Raw genomic sequence first — 16,748 nt, forward strand, 5'->3', positions numbered from 1 at the left:
ACAATATAACTCCACAAAATATGTTTCTTGCCTGTATGAACAATATCTAAACTGAAACTGAAGAAAGATCCTAAATTACTGAATCTGCAGTTCAGTCAGCTATATCAGCATACCAAAAGTTATCCTAGACACCACCCTTCTCTTTCTGGTTAGGACACTGGCTAGTGAGTTAAAAGCAACAGGAATCACACTGCTTTAATGCTACATTAACTCCAAAAGCAGTAGTATTATAATTTTACATTTCAAAATATAAATCACAGACTTTAAGGGCTATGAAATTTAAGGTGCATCACAACCATGACATGGCTCCTGCTCAATCCCATGACTTAGAACTGGATGAGGACTCCAAGAGGAGAACATCTCCCATCTTCCAGCCTGTTAGGCCACCACTGGGACAAAAAACATTAGTCTGGTGAGCCTATATCAGTGAATTTGTTACAGGTAAGCCCATCAGTGACAAATTTTAAGTGAATAATCTTCTCATGGATGTACCACCAGTAAAGATCCATTCCTGTTCTCAAGGGTGATATAGTGAGCAGCAGAAATGCAAATACCTTAAACCTCTACCAATTACCTAAAGTATTATTAATAATAAAGATTTCACCAGGACCAAAATTGACTCGATAAAAAAATAACTCCCTCTAACAAAATCAAAATGTAAACTATTTGGATCAAGCACATTTCCAATTTGGGCTGAAATGTTAGCATGCTTATAAAGGATACATGGAAAACAATAAAGAAATCAGCATTGTTATTGGCTACAGATCAGTCATCACTGACAAAATGTAAACAGAGGACATAGACATAAATAAGATACAAGAAACAAATTACAAACACAAGCTAAATTAGTCAGATTTCTTTGGAACCTGAGGGTAGTTGAACAGCTAGTTTGAGGACTTAACACATTTACAACCCCCCTAAATATTAAAAACCTCAAATTGCAACATCTTTGAACTTTAGTTCCCCTTTTAACTTTTTCAGGCTTACTTCCTTTGTTTTATGACTTAAAGCAAATGTAAAGTCTTTGTTTAAGTGAGTATAATGACAGAAAAAGCAAAAAGCTTCCATCAGAAGAATTCTGCAACTCATTTGTCAAATATTTTTCACACCCCCATTCCCAAGAGCACTAAAACACTGACATTTCTTTTTTCTCTAGAATGACTCCATTTAAAGATACCAACGAAGCATCAGGATTCCATTCTGAAGGCTCTGAGGTTTGGAAATTTGCTTTTTTTCTTCAGCCTAAATGATTTGCCTTTGAAGGAAGAGTTTTGTGAGTGTGACAGGAACAGTCTTGTTAAACAGGTTAACTTGAGCAGAAAAGCCAGCTTTTCTGCTGTAAGCTTTAACTTAAATGTTCTAAAACCAATGAACAGAGATGACAATAGTTTGCTTTTGCAGTCATTAAAACATAGTTTAATGATCAAAGTTAAATTTCATTTTTTCATTTTTTTAAACCCATATTAAAACTCTACAATAAACAAAAGTTACAATCCAAACAGTAAATATAGACCAGCTTGAATTAAACTTGTAGCTACTAACTCAGAACTTTACTAGAAATCCAAAAATACAGAAGCTTGTTTATTATTGCTGTATTACAAGCAGTTTCAATTAAAAGAGCTTTTAATTTCTAAAATTGTAAACCGTTCTCTAAAATGAGATCTGCAAATTTCTTCAACTTTTCTCTCTGTGCACTCACAGTGTCTCACTTATCAAGGCAGTAGCCAGTGTGTCATCTGTATCTCCAATACAGTATCAAACACTCAGCCATATGTTAGCCACCAACTAAACCCATGGATTCTAGAAAGAAGCTGGATGGGCTAGAGCTGCATTTTCTGTATAACAGCTATATAAGGACTAGTGTGCAGGACTGCACACGTGGCACTCTATTCTACATCCTTAAAATAAGGACTTCAGCTGAATAGTTTTATTTCAATAGGAAACTTAGGAAGTTTCTCAAGCAGGTGAACTGAACCTGCTGTAGTACTTCCACATTACAAAGGCACAAAACTATTTTACAAAAAAAAAAAAAAAGCTATTTTGCAGCCATACAACTTTTCACATAACTTTGTTAAACAGACAAAAACATTTCAAGAGAGCCATGTGTTCTGCTAGTTACTACTGGAATGCAGTTTACTCAATGACTTCTTAGCTCTTTTGGAAAATGAGTATCTGAATATAAAGAAATTCCAATTTAAAATGAAAACTGTAAACAATTTTTCAGGAACAACAGACTTCTTTTGCAAAAGATCTGAAGCAGGAACCAAAAGTACTAATAAACCAGAGAATTCTACATTTTACAAGAAACAATAGCCAAAGAGATATACAAAAATACCTGAGAGACCACTTCAGTAACTTTCTGCCTGTCCAAGCTTTCATCCAGTGTTTATTCTATAAAACAGAGAATGCTAGAACTAACCTTCTGCAATGGAAAAGTAACATAAGCAGACAGCAGTTGCTAGAAATACTGTAACAGCTAGCTCAGTAGAAAACCAACCACTTGTCAGTGGAAGAAACCAACCAGTTGTCCTAAATTCTAAGGGGTGGAAGTCAGAAAATTAACCTAGTTTGCTAATATGGGAATGTGAGAGCCAATGCACAAAGGTGATTTGCTATCAGTTACTGCATGCCCACAGGGCACATGGGGATACATTCCCTCCTAGCATGAGTGTGGAGCCTCACTATTATCAGTGGGAAACTGCAGAAGGCCAAAAAGAACATGACCCTTTCTCCAACCCCCAAAATCCTCATCTGAAGATCCATGGTTAACTAAATGACTTCTGGTGAACAGCATGGCAATCTCCACATTCCAGAAAGCTGAACTAGCAGAATAGAATAGGACAGTGCAGTGTAAAGGAACAAGAAGCCATGAATGCCAGAACATCAAAACTGCACAACTGTAGGCACTGAGGAAATGTGGTTCTTCCCCAGCACACATTTAATTCAACTACAGGGATTCACACAGCTAAGTCAGGTACATTTCCTACAGAGACTGAACTCCTGAAAGGTTGGTTCAGTCACTGCTGTCTGATGTCATGCCATCACTCTTGGCAAGCACTCTGAACAAAGATGAACTACAATATAAATGAAAAGGCCTCAGTATTTCAACAGTGACGGCCAGTTCCTGGAGGAAAACCAATATTCAGAGCTACTTGCTTTCTTCTCAGTCTCTCAAACCAAAACAAAGCTTAGTTAAGACCTGAAGATACAACCCTAACTAACAGTGCCTCCAGACTGATGTTACCCCACAGGGGAACACTGCATGGATAGTTCAGTGCCTGACACTGAGTAACCTTGCAAACAATCAAGTTCACATGCAAGTAAAACAAAGTGAGTGGTCTCTGAAGCAAAGGCCATGGGATTAACTCATTATCAACAATCTAACATCTGCACCAATTAAGAGAAAAGAAACTACATTTTGTGGGTGTCTGGAATAGAGCCACAATCTGATGACATGTGACTGCACAGTATTTGGACACTTTCAAGCAATTAGTTCAAGAGACTTCCCTCTAAGCACTCTTCTTTTAAATTAGTGCTCACTGTAAAATTTACTTTCTTGAATCTCTGAAGCACAATTAAAAACAGGAAAGTCACATTTGGTAAACAAAGTGCAGATTTCAAAAATACAGGCTTGGGACTAAATCTCCAGAACCCTGGGTCACATGTGTGTTTCCTGACACAAGGAGTAAGGCTCCACCAGAACATAATCTTTCTTTCTTTGGTACCTTTAGAGACAAAACCTCATTAAAAATATTTAATATGTAAAAATTCTTCAATGGAAATGAATTATGGCTTTGATGAGCCAAGATTTTTATGATAACCTTGTATTGAGGAGTTCTAAAACGTGAAAATTAAACAGAACTGGACAGATGTGTTTAGTGGTACAGACTTGCTCAGAAACATGAGAACCTAAAACAAATTAATTCCCCCTTCAAAAACAGGCTGAACTCCACTTGTCCCCAAAAGAATTGTATACTATTTTTGATATTAGTGATAAAACAATCCACTACAGCTGCTACAGCAATAAATTGTTAAAAAGAGAAATTATGAAAATTATATTTGTGTACATTTTTCTACCTAGCAGAAGATGCAAAGTCACTTGAGGAAACTTGCAACCAAGACCTAGTACATGACATCTCCTTTCCTAACAATTTCAAAACAGCATAAAACCAGAACCAGACTCCAACTCTCTTCCTGGACAACACCACAAAACACTACTGAACACCAGAAGAACCTTGAATGAGATTTACATACCATACATGGATTATTCACTGACTACAATGTCTGTTTGGCAAGATATCTGAATGATTAAAAGGAAGAAAGTACTAACAAAACAAATCCACACAAAAAAGAAAACCCTCAAATTACTACGAAACAGATAAAATTGAATAACTCAAGCATATTTTAGATACAAAAAATAAAGGCTTCAATGCTACAGAAGCAATAAGCCATACCTTGCACTCCTGTAAATACAGAGCCTCTATTTTCAACCTTTGGGGAATCTGATTTTGTAATGAATAAAAGGAACCCTAGGAGGAAAGGGGAGAAGCAAAACCAAAAACCAAATGAACAACACACCACAACTAAAAACCAAAGTTATTTTCCTGAAATCAAGGAAAAAAATAGTCTGTCATCTCAATTTGTGATACCACCAGGGAGTTCCTTATTTTCAAACAGACAACAGAAAACCCCAAAGAAGCAAAGAAATTTTCATTGCTTTTTCTAATTCAAGCAGTCATTTCATTCCTTTTCCTATAGCAAGAAACATACTGTAAAACCAAATGCATATGCAATAAAAATATTAGAATGAGAACAAATCATTATTAAACTAGGGGTCCAAATTTTATTTTAACAAATTATTACTGCAAACACTAAAATGATACAAAGTAAAATCTTATAAAAGTAGAGAACACTGATAACAAGAAAAATTAAGCTAGACAAATTATTTTGGAATGGAAATGAAATTCACATGGATTAAAATAATCAGATTTTATCCACAGTACAAAAATGCTGTATGTGGCAAAACAGCTTCAACTTTGTAACTAATGTATCTGTAAAGTTTATGTAAACCAACAATTAAAGGGGATATTATCTCTTCAGTAGAAGTATGCTGGCTCTCAGTCTGGGCTATAACTGGAATACATACAGCAGTCTGTGTTTCAGAAATCACTCCCTTGCCTGTAACAGGGTTTGTAGTAAGAAAGGAAGAGCAGGGATAAAATTATTATTTCATGTGGTTTTACCTGACCAAACTACAAAATTTCAAGCTATTACTTGACAGAAAGTAGTGGTATTTTAACTGGGGAACCTGCAAGGAAATATCAGAAGTTAGGAAGAACATACCCTCTCTGTGATTAAGTATTTTAGCAAAATACAGAGCTAAAAACCCCAGTGTTTTACAGCATCTGTAGAAGGTGGTGTAAAGATTTATCTTCCATTCTGTAATCCTTTCTAGGAGGAAACTGATGACTTGATGCATACTGAGGTTTCAGACTCACAGACGAATGATGCAGAACATCTCACAGAATGCGACCTCAATTCCTAAAGAGAGGGAAAATGCTGGGTTGTTTCTTCCGTTCCAAAGTGTGTCCCACTTACTGCATTAATAATGCTCCAATGAATAGTTACAGTCCACTATTGCATCAGCTGCACAGACTTGGTGCAAACAGGAAAAACAGATTTTTCTTATGCACCTAGGTCATAAAGCCCACAGTGGCAGGAAATACCCCCCTTTGTTCACAAGCATGGAACCTTAGCATGGGTTCAGAATGCTTTTACTAAAGGAAAATAAGCCAGTTTTGTTCATTGATCGTATGGTCTTACCAAAGGATGTCAAGGTATTAAAGCAATTGTATCCTCTTTCTAATTGGATGGAGAAAATTTATTTTTACAGAGCATTCTGTGAAAACCTATGTAACCAATTCAATTTTTTTTTCCCTTCAGCATTCTCTGTAATGTCGATCAGAGCAATGCTTTACTATGGGTACTTACAATAATATTGACATCAAGTTTTTAGTAGCTGACCCATAAAACCTGAGCTAACAAACTGAAAGCTGTTTTATTTGTAAACTGAGAGGCAATGGACTGTGCTTACATAATTTGTCAGTGGATGCCACTAGCTGCTGACAAAAGGACGGCAAGATGCAGAAAACACAGCTACCACTTTAGGTACTGGCACAAACAGATTTTAGAATACTTGTACTATTCTGTTTCCTCTTCCAAAGATGAAATTCTCTTACAATCCCCCTATCTCAGCTGCTCCATATCCCAAAGGTACACTGTCCATCTCTTTTACTCTTTACTTAACTACGTCATATGACAGACTCAGACTGTCCATTTTTTCTAACTTTATTTCTTATGCCAGGCCTTTTCATCACTAACTTTTTTGTTTTATTAAATTTAACTCTTTACTCTCCCTTCTGGCTCTGATGGTTTCCTAATACAACCAGCTGCAGCTCATACACCTCTATCAGGATATCCAAACCACTATAAATCTCAAGGTATCAGTCTCTTTTCATCAGCTACTAACTCCCCATCACATTGTGCATTGCTTTTCAAAACTTCCAAGGTTCCATGCTCTTCAGTTTTCATATCCACTTTAGGATTTCAACCCCAATGTGTTTCTCTTTTTCTTTAGTTTAACTCCTGTTAGTATAGGTAGGACACAAACACATTCTCTTTGTCTACTGAGAAAATTATGCTCAGTTTTACACTGGTAGGCATCTAATATTTGTTTAAAAGCTGCTAATATTTGTTTAAAAGCCACAGCTGGGGGTAAATCATGCAGGCACATCTTAACATACAGCAAGGCCCTGCTACAAATCAGTGAGCTGTTTAAAGGCTATCAAGTAAGAAAATTACTCCCATTTTAAGATGTGCAAAACATATGTTCTTTCCTAGGCCTCCTTTCATCAAAATTCTAATTTTTAAAAAAGTGTAAGCAACAAAGAGGCAGCATTTTCACAGTAAAAGCATGCTTGAGCACCTGCCAGAGTACAGCCTTATAAACACAAGCTACTGTAAATTGCACAAAATAGGGAGAAGAAAAAGGGAAGTTGTTAAAAGGAAATTAAAACAGTTGTCAGAAATAAAAGAATCATACATTAGCAGTACAGAAAATTTCATTCTTGCTGAAGGAAAACAATCCAAACTCATATAAAATTCAGGCAGTTTAACTAAAATGATGGAGTTTACATATACACTACCATCCCAGGAATGAATGACACTGATTATATAGAGTTTGGTTTCTGAAGAGAATTATTAGCAAGTGTCAAACTGCAGGAAGCAGGCAAGTGATGCTGCAGACTGTGCTAGACCTGAGCACATTTTATTATTCACTAAATCATAAATAGCAAGCATTGCAATGAAACAACTGACCCCAAATGCCACAACTGGCAGCTGTAGCTCCTATGGTGATGATGGATCTCAGCCACATAGGAAGGACTAGACACAAAAAAAAAAAGAAAAATTAATCAGTAAAGATAGACTAGAGTGGTCCAAATGCTTTAATAGTGGATTCTCCATAGGATCATCAAACAAAGAGAAAGCAAAAGAAAAAAAAACCACTGAACTGAAGTAAGAGCAAAGAAACAGAAAAGGAGACGTTTGTAAAGAGGGCACAGAATGAAACAATGTGAGAAAAAAATATGCACTTCCTCTACCTTTCCATGTTAATATCCAATTCGCAAGTGGAGTTTAAAAGAGCCATTTTAGAGGCAACAGACCTAGCTGCAGCTAGTGACAAGTTCTTGGCAATCATATAACTAGAAGTTTAGATTCACATTTCTTAGACTAACATATCTATAAACAAAAGGCTTATCCTCTTTCAATTTCACTTACCTACACAGAAAACATGCAGCAATATTTTTTGTTGCTTCACATGGAAGATCAGACAATAACATGCAGTACAAGTATAAAATAACTAAACTTTCCCCCAAATGATTACACCAGAACTGTTATAATAGACACAATTTACATCAATCTACCTGCATGTGTATCTATACAAATATTTACAAAGACATGTACGTTTATACGGCTTATACACACTGAACACAAATATTCCCCTATTACTCTTACCTGCAGAGAAAAAGTGTGCTATGTTCAGTTCAATTTACAGAACACTCACCATGCAAAGGCCATCATGCACCACTAGGATCTGAATGCAAGCATCCATGAACTACAGCACAAAGGACACTTTATTGTCTGGTACTGTTGATGCCACCCAAAAACTCTGCTTGACACAAACTATAGGAAAAGCAGTAACTGCAACAGACTAGAACCATGCCTGTGCCCCAAAAGGGACACTGCAGCTCAAAAGGGTAGATTAAAAAAAAAGCTAAAAGCATGAAATAAAACAAATCCTATCCCCCCACCCAATCCATATACCAGAACCTTTTACACTTTGCTCACTCTGTAGAGTGCAATTGTGTGCTTTGCAGACTGCAATGGTGTGCTCACCTCAAGGGTCTCCCTCATATACACACAGAATATAGAACTAACATTTGCCAGGCCAGTGCCTCAGAACTTCAGATAAACACTTAACAAAACTAAAACTTCATTCACAGGTATTTGTCCTGGGCCTGAAATCAAAGATCACAAATTTCAATCCTCACTAAAGTTCCACTGTTACTATAGCCCAGGTAACTTTTGCTACCAGACACTTTTTAATATATACTCTCTGGAAGCATCCAAACATTCCTATACTATCTTCTAATGAGGAGATTATCTGAAACCTCCAGTAGAGATGAGAATCTTCTCACTTTCTAAAAAAAAGCATCATCTGGCAGCCTTTGAGAATGAATGTTAGCCTTATACATTTGTACATTTGTGAATATCTGAAGTCATATGCTCATCAACAGAACACGCTGTTACTTGCCAAAAGAATTAAGCTTTAAGTAAATATATCCAATGCCATTAGCAAACACACAAACACAGGGAGGGGATTAGCATTTTTGATTCAAACTTTATCTTAAATACCAAATTTGGATCTCAAAATAATTTATAGTTGGAAGTTGGAATATGCTGTTTTCTAATTTTCATTTAGCACTATTAAAAACTTTGTACTAAAAAATGGCATTTTGTTGAAGTAACTCAATAGTTACTCCCTATTTGTACTGATGGTAGAACAGAGAGAATGATGTGCTGTGAGCTGCATTTGAAAGCTATAAGAAGTCTACAGCTGTGAAAAATCTCTGGATAGCAGCTGTAGCATCCCACTCTCACCACCTGACTTACAGCTCCTAGGACAGAGCCCAGGAATTGCACTGGGAATACACAGTGCAATAGAGGCAATGAGCAGATTACCTCCAAGGCACAGCCATTACTTCAGGCATTACTACTGCCACCACCTGGCAGTTTGCAAGCAGCACATCTATTTGTTGGGCTATTTTAAGCAGACTACAGCCACAGGCAGTTGCCTTCTGCAGCTGGGGAGCAGGTGGTAATACCGCAGGCACTTGCCTAGCACATAGCAGTGTGCTGCCAACATTTGCCTTTTTCAATCATTGATGAGAGCGCAGCCACAGACACACAACATAAACTGATCATACTCAGTACCTGGGAAACATATCCAAACTCCAAGTGGTATGTGAAAATGTAGTATGAAAATTTTATAGGGAAAGTTATTTTTTAGAACTACTAATTGCCAGTAAATGAAACTAACTAACTAAATAAAACTTAAAACATAAAGACTATCCAGCATCTACCTGCAATGAATAAAATTGCCAGAATTCACTAAGTCTTTGGAAGGGTTTAACTATCTGTGAATCTACTTGAGACCTGAACAGAGCAGAGTTTTAATTCTAGGTAACAAGACTTCTGAGAAAACAGGAGAGAATGAGCAAGAAATAGAGAGCACTTTATTCCAAGACAACACTTGGGTGACAGCCCCCTCTGCTGGAAATACCCAGTACATATTGTTATACAATGGTCTGGAAAAATGCTAAAACTAAAATAAGTTTAAAACATGTGGAAAAGAGAGCTTATAACATGACTTTTATTCACTCATGTAAGCACCTTTCACAGAAGACTAAGTGCTGTAATATCAAGTTTAATTACTGACGATTTTAGATCTCTGACATCAGTCAAATCAGCTTTGACATTATTTCACATATGGCATCAACAGTCCTATTAATTTAGGCAAGAGGACCTTAAATTGGAAACCAAAAAAATCCAACTTGCAAAAGGTGACATGGAATAATATTCAAAGGGCCTTTCTAAATCAGAACTGCACAAGAGAACACCCACAGGTGACTGACTGGGACAGTTTTTCATTTTCTGCGTTTCAAAATCTCAACTCTTCACAACATGAGGTGCTTTTCTAAGGCTGAAGTAATGAATAAGAGGTAAACACGCAGAGAAAGAAACAAGGATTTGTAACTATCACCTTAAAGAACTGAATAAGGTTCACTATTTTCTCTCAAAATGTTTCTTATTTGCAGTTTACTTTGTAGCTCAGTCTTAAAATAACTAGTCATGTTTCAAATACTTAGTTCCCCAATTAGTTCCAAAATACGTAACATGTTTGTCCCTCTGTAACCAAATTTCAGTTGAAGAAAAATCTCAGTTTGTTTCCAATATTTCCCATTTCCTCATGTACTAATTAATTAATAAAAGATTTTTCAAGCATTCCCCTCTTATCTTACTGTCACTACTTCAAGAAAGAAGACAGCAAGATTGCAGTGCTTGCTGTAACTAGCTTGGTGTGATACTCACAGCTGCAGGCATGGCTATGTGACTCTGGACATAGGGCTGGTGATGTAGGGTTTGAACTCCATGATCAGAATACAGCTGATATAAAAAGAACACAAAAATTAGCACAAAAGCTTCTTTCACGATGTTAAGTTTTTTAAGCCTTTCATAGGCATTTAGAATCCTTAAAACTTCAAAATGTGGGCTATGCTTATCTGAACTAGTGACTTTTTTAAAAACACAATTTCAACATTTAAATCTATGTTTTCCCCACACATTAGCAAAATTTAGTGAACTTATCTTAAATCAGTGTCATAAATCACTTTCCTTGACAGAAGTAGCAGCTTCTTTATTACAAATTTCACTCAGCTCTAATGGGAACAGTGTTTAAATGTGTAGACTAGCACATTGAAAATGTGATTCCCAGCAGTATCATACCTATAAAATATTTACATACAAGTAATACAGACTATTCTTGGAATTTTACACCATTCTTCTGAAATTTGACACACTGTTTCCTTTAACATGAATGAATTGCCTACCTGTAAACCAAGAGCACATTATATCCAAATATTCCTTAAATAATTTCAACTGGTTTCTTAGTGCTCATGGATTTCAGATCTTTGTACACCTTTATAACAAAATCATGAAATAGTAAAGGTAAAATAGTACTGTTAATACTACTATGATTATAAAATATATACCACGATTTATGCACCTTCAGAAAGGAAGAAAAATCCCCATAACCCAAGCCTTGTATTATTCAGTATCTTTGTAGGGAAATTAAATTACTTCAGAATGTCAGAATTTTGCACTTCAGATGTCTGAAATACCAGTTTTGGAATTTCTCTTGTAGGAATAAAATACCCATTTACTTTTGGAACCATACTTGAATACTAGTATTAATAACTAGATGTCCTAATTTAACCTCTATTTTGGCCTCCCTGTTCATGAGGAATGAATATTTGAGAAGTACCAATTAATACCAAAGTGGAAATGTGTGTAATTCAGTTTTTCCTGTAGCCATCTACTACAATTTCTAATATCCCATCATGAATAGATTGATTAAGTATTTTTTGCTCAGTTTTCTGATTCGATATCAGTAACATTTCTAAAGCTTAAGAAATTTTTAAAGTACAATAAAGCACTCTTAATTAATTCAGATCACCAGAACATTTAGACAAAGCTTCTACTCACAGAAAAATTACTTTAGAAAGCTATTGTGGTTCAGGGATATTCAACCCAACATTCCAAAGAATAAACTGTCATTTTATTTAAACATTGCTTGCAAACAAAACCAATTGACAAGTCCTTACATTGCTGTCTGCAATACATTTGTGACTCTCTAAAATATTTCAGAATCAAAGCATTCTCCTACACAGGAAGACATGTTCTAACTTGAGGACACCTGAAATCATTTAATATCAACATAAGCACCAGAACAGTTGCCCTCACTACTTTAACAGCCAGTGCTTAAAATAAAATATTGTCTTTTTCAATCACAAATAAGCACTTCAATTTTCAGTACACTTTTTTACATTTTTTGTAGTACCTCAGGAACTGCAGCTTCCATTAGGAGAGGTGGAGATATACATCCACCTTCCTGGTTAATTCCTATTGGCTGATAAAAGACTTCAGATGGTTGCAGATACAGGAGTGGAGGTGAAGAGGTAGGAGACTGAAATAAAACACATTATTCTAATAAATGTTCTAATTTAAGCAGGATAAAGAGAAGAGCTTATTTTACAGTCCTCTTTGCTACATATAAACACAAGATAAAGCTTTATTTTAAAGTGTGAAATTAATCCTTGATTACTTAAAGAAACTAAGCAAGAGGGAAGTAGACAGAAAGGTCAGGTAGTACAAGAAAAAAAAAGTCCTTTAATTTACATGATTTTCAGATTTTATTCACATTTTGGAGAGCATTGCAAAATCCTAAAACTTGTAAAATTAATTTAATCTCAAAATCACAGAAACATACCAGAGTTAAATTTTCCCTTGCAACATGGTTACATTAACAAAACAAGTTTTTTGTTTTAAAACAATTAGAGAATCTCTGTAATTCAGCACCCTGATTTCAAAGCAATGGATGAATGTATTAGAGTGGAACAGACCATAACTGGACAAGGTGGCTGCTATTAAAGTAACGAGGCTGCATTGCAACAGCTTAAGCTTAAGGGACTTGGTCCTCCCTTCAGGTTCAAACTCTTCAAGTTCCTCAAGTGTCCAGATTTCCATATCAAGCTGCTCTTTTACAAAACAGATAAACTCTCCCCACAGAATGACTAAGTTAACAATAACTTCCTCCTACTTCAGGGGCCTGGCTCTGATTTTACCCAATGTGTGTCCACGTGCTCCTGCTAAATCTACCCCTATGAAATGTCACAGTTATCAGTTAATTGAGAAGTTAATATCTACTTCTTTAATCGGGTGAAATTTGGTAGTTTTTACCTGCTTCTAAAGAATTTGTTAGGTAATTTGATACAAATATTTTGCTAAATGGAAGGAGAGGGGGAGGATGCTCGCTCTACATCAGACTTATATTTAATGTTTCAACAGATGTTATTTTATGCCTTCCATTGCAACAGTAAATGTTGTAAATACATTGCTAAAATATAGCAATTAATACTAATTTCAACCAAGTTGTGAATAGTGGGAAATCTCACTCTTGGATAAACACAGCATACCTTCTAACTAGGTGAAAAGTCACAGTAAATGCAGTAACTATGAACTGTATTTACCTGTGGAACAGACCACTGCCACTGACTTGAAAGACACTGTGTTGGTGCCTGAAATTGAACAAGAATATCTCACTAATGTGGTGAAGAACAAATACACATAGAATACTACTATTCTCAAATCTGTAATTAATTCTTAACTAAAAAGAGGAAATATGATTTTCATTAAGCCCCAAATTACTCAGGAACATGGTTTTATCTATTTCCACTCAGCCTCCAACTTGACCATTTAATAAATTTCAAAAACTTAAGTCATGCTCTCAACAGAGGTGCTCAGAGCACATGAATCCATAAACCCAAGCTGAGCCACTAAAAAACATGGCTTTAAGGGAGAGGTCTTTATGATAAGAAGAGTCCAGAAAGATTGTGGGCAATCTTCATCATTGGAGCTACTTGAAACTCAACTGGACAAGTACCCAAGAAACCTGTTCTAACCATCCCAACTCTAAGCAGGAGTTTGGCTTAGATGATAAGCCAGCTGTCCTGCAACCATCTTTTTTTGTCTTTACAAAAGAAGATGTAAATTATTAAACTTCCATGTAGTTACATAGCAAAATAAACTGTATTCTACTGAAAAGTCTTCAATGAAGTTAAAATATGTTTCACACTAGTATTACCAACTATTTCCTAAGAATAAACAGACCTGGGACAGTGCTGCAAATAGGACTGCATGGCTGGAGGATTAGTGATGGTCTGAAAATCATTTTCAAACAGATACCTGATAGTGGTACGTAGGAGACTGATAAACAGGTGGAGCAACCATCACAGGTGAACTGGAAACAGAGCGAGACTTCAAAAGAAAAGAAGTTACAAATCTTAATGCAGCCATTTCATAAACTGTCACTCCTACTACACACAGCTCTGGAGTACTATGGTACTGAACCACCCCCCTCCCTTTCCAAAATGATTGACAAAATTTTAACCTACACTAAAATTGCTTCAAATCCAGTGTCTCTAACAGCTTATGTTAGATCAAACAAAAACCTCAGCCATACTCACACCTTCCTAGAAAGCACTAGGCCATCACTATCTAGAGACAGTAAAACTTATTCCCGGGGCAAGGCCCAGACTGATTATGAGCTGTCCTGTTCAATAGGTCACACCAAAGGAAAAGTGCTCTGTAGAAGCAAATAAACTGAAGTGTTATTTTAAAAAAACCAACCAAGCAACACAAAATGGAGTCTAATATAAGGAAGCCAATTAAACATCTAGAATGAGGCATAGCTGAAGAAAATTAAGCAGAAGGGACTTGAAAACACTGCAGCTATCCTGGTCCATGGAAAAGCATAAATATCAAAATAAATTCCTTACTGGCCATGGCTGCTGAACAGGAGAAACTTCAGATGTATGAAAATAAGCCACTCCATTATGGTAAACATATGGATATCCACTGGAAGTGGTCAAGTACATTGTACCAGCTTCTGGTGATACAGCAGTAGTGGCATACATTGTACCAGCTTGTGGGGTCACAGCAGAACCTGGAATAAATATTTAAAAACTTACTTGGAAATAACTTTTTTCAGATGTATACACCACGAAAAAAGAGATCACTCTTGATTTTCACAGAAAGAAAACATTCAAAGGAAAGAGCATGACACAGCTTGTCTAATGCCATCTCAATTCCCTCTCAAACATGATCATGAAAGCAGATGGCCACAGGATGCCTCCAGAGGTAGATGGGAAAGGCTGCAGAAGATGACATCCATACAAATAATTAAACACAACACATAATATGGGGAGATTTCTGGAGAGAAAAAAAGGGAAAATTAATTCTGTAGCTGAAGCTGAAATCACAAAATAGTAACATAGTACAGAAAAAAATCAGGAAGGACACAAAATAAACATCACTAAGTAAGTTTCAGTGTTTTACCTTGCCTTGCAAAGGTAAAAACCACCATGAAGTGCCATTTTATGAACTGACAGAACACTGCAGAGATCACCAGAATGCTCAGTGGATGACCAAAAAGGGTCACAGAAGGATTCAAGAGCTTTTATGGATAGTAAGAGTTTGACTAATTCCTTGAAAAGCCTTAAGACACCTGGATACAACACAGCTGATAGATTATCCATAGACAGACTAAGATGTTTGTCAGGATAATGTTAAGCACACCCTAGGAAAACTAAAGGCTGTTTTAGCTCCAGTCAGCAATCTAGAATAGCACTTACTGGTATCTCAGATGAGTAATTTAATACAATCCCATGGCCAACAATCCTATTCACTAGCTACCAAGCATTTGCACAAGTAACTGCACAAACTTTCTGCCAGGGTTGAATAAGTCTCTGGCAAACAAAAAAGAAATCTTCCTCATTAAACACAGAAAATTCACTGATGAAAAACTACATTTTGATGCTGGGGAAAAGCAAACCAAGTGGCTCTCCCAATTATGTTCAAAGCTCTCACCCCAAATGATCCTATGACAGAAGAGCTAAAAATAATTTTGCTTTACAGTATGAAAGACAAGCACTATATATGTGGGCTACAGAGGAGAGCAGTTCATTGCCCAGTTCTCTAATTCTGTGGAATGTAATGGAACCCACAGCTCTACAGTGACATTGTAAGCCCAGGTGTTCTGGCTTCATGAAGCCAAGATGAGCTGCAGTAGGACAAAGCATTCTGGTGACTGAGATACACTGAGCATGAGAGCAGACTTACTGAAACCAGGCCCTAGGAAGTGGCTGGATGGCAATATGGTCCTCTATCACAGATCTATCCTAGGCATGAGAGACAACAGGGAGTTGGTCTACAAATAAAGATCTCAAAAGCATGCAGCAGCTTTCTTTGAAAAGCTGTTTTTAAAGATTTTTGGTTTACCCCTGTTGCCTCATGTCTCAATTAAAACACAGAGATATGCCCCTTTTCTATCAATTTACACATTCATTACAAGAGTCAGAGGAAGCAACTCCCACAAATAAGGCAAGAGAACTGAAAATACAAGTAAAAGATGGAAAGTGAAATAAAGCATAGCAAGAAAATGGCATACAATCTCATGATGATGAGTGAGCAAAGATTATACTGAATAATTTCTAGAGAAAGAAACTATACAGTTGCAACAAGTACTCCATTTCCCCATGGCAAATAATAACCCATACACTTACACCAGGAAAAGGGGCACACTTGGGCACAAGGGGGGAAGGAGGCAAACTTCTTGTCTTCAGCAAGTGTGCCTGCACCAACAGCAGCAGTGTACACATGAACCACTTCCAACAGAGCATGATAAACTAAAGAAAGCTTCAGAATTAAATCAACATTCTGCTGTATTCTGGTCTCAGAATGAAGATGAGCAAAAGGAAGGATGGGTTTTTCCTAACTGTTCCAAAAGG

The 16,748-nt window shown here is 36.5% G+C and overlaps 1 protein-coding gene across 3 annotated transcripts in view; it reads right to left on the minus strand.

Annotated features, from left to right (window-relative positions):
- Nucleotides 1–5,406: 5,406 nt before the first annotated feature.
- Nucleotides 5,407–16,748, minus strand: part of BOLL (boule homolog, RNA binding protein) — a 30,132-nt gene continuing 18,790 nt past the window's right edge. For all 3 annotated transcript variants that reach the window (XM_074548233.1, XM_074548232.1, XM_026795756.2), the window contains 7 exons: nucleotides 14,739–14,905; nucleotides 14,146–14,217; nucleotides 13,431–13,478; nucleotides 12,242–12,367; nucleotides 10,714–10,788; nucleotides 7,378–7,443; nucleotides 5,407–5,541 (listed from right to left, as the gene is read on the minus strand). In XM_074548233.1, coding sequence (XP_074404334.1) covers nucleotides 7,426–7,443; nucleotides 10,714–10,788; nucleotides 12,242–12,367; nucleotides 13,431–13,478; nucleotides 14,146–14,217; nucleotides 14,739–14,905 — 506 coding nt within the window. In that variant the 3' untranslated portion in view covers nucleotides 5,407–5,541; nucleotides 7,378–7,425. The remainder of the gene's footprint in view (nucleotides 5,542–7,377; nucleotides 7,444–10,713; nucleotides 10,789–12,241; nucleotides 12,368–13,430; nucleotides 13,479–14,145; nucleotides 14,218–14,738; nucleotides 14,906–16,748) is intronic.

Source organism: Zonotrichia albicollis, chromosome 10 (assembly GCF_047830755.1).
Source record: "Zonotrichia albicollis isolate bZonAlb1 chromosome 10, bZonAlb1.hap1, whole genome shotgun sequence".
NCBI classification, from domain to species: domain Eukaryota; kingdom Metazoa; phylum Chordata; class Aves; order Passeriformes; family Passerellidae; genus Zonotrichia; species Zonotrichia albicollis.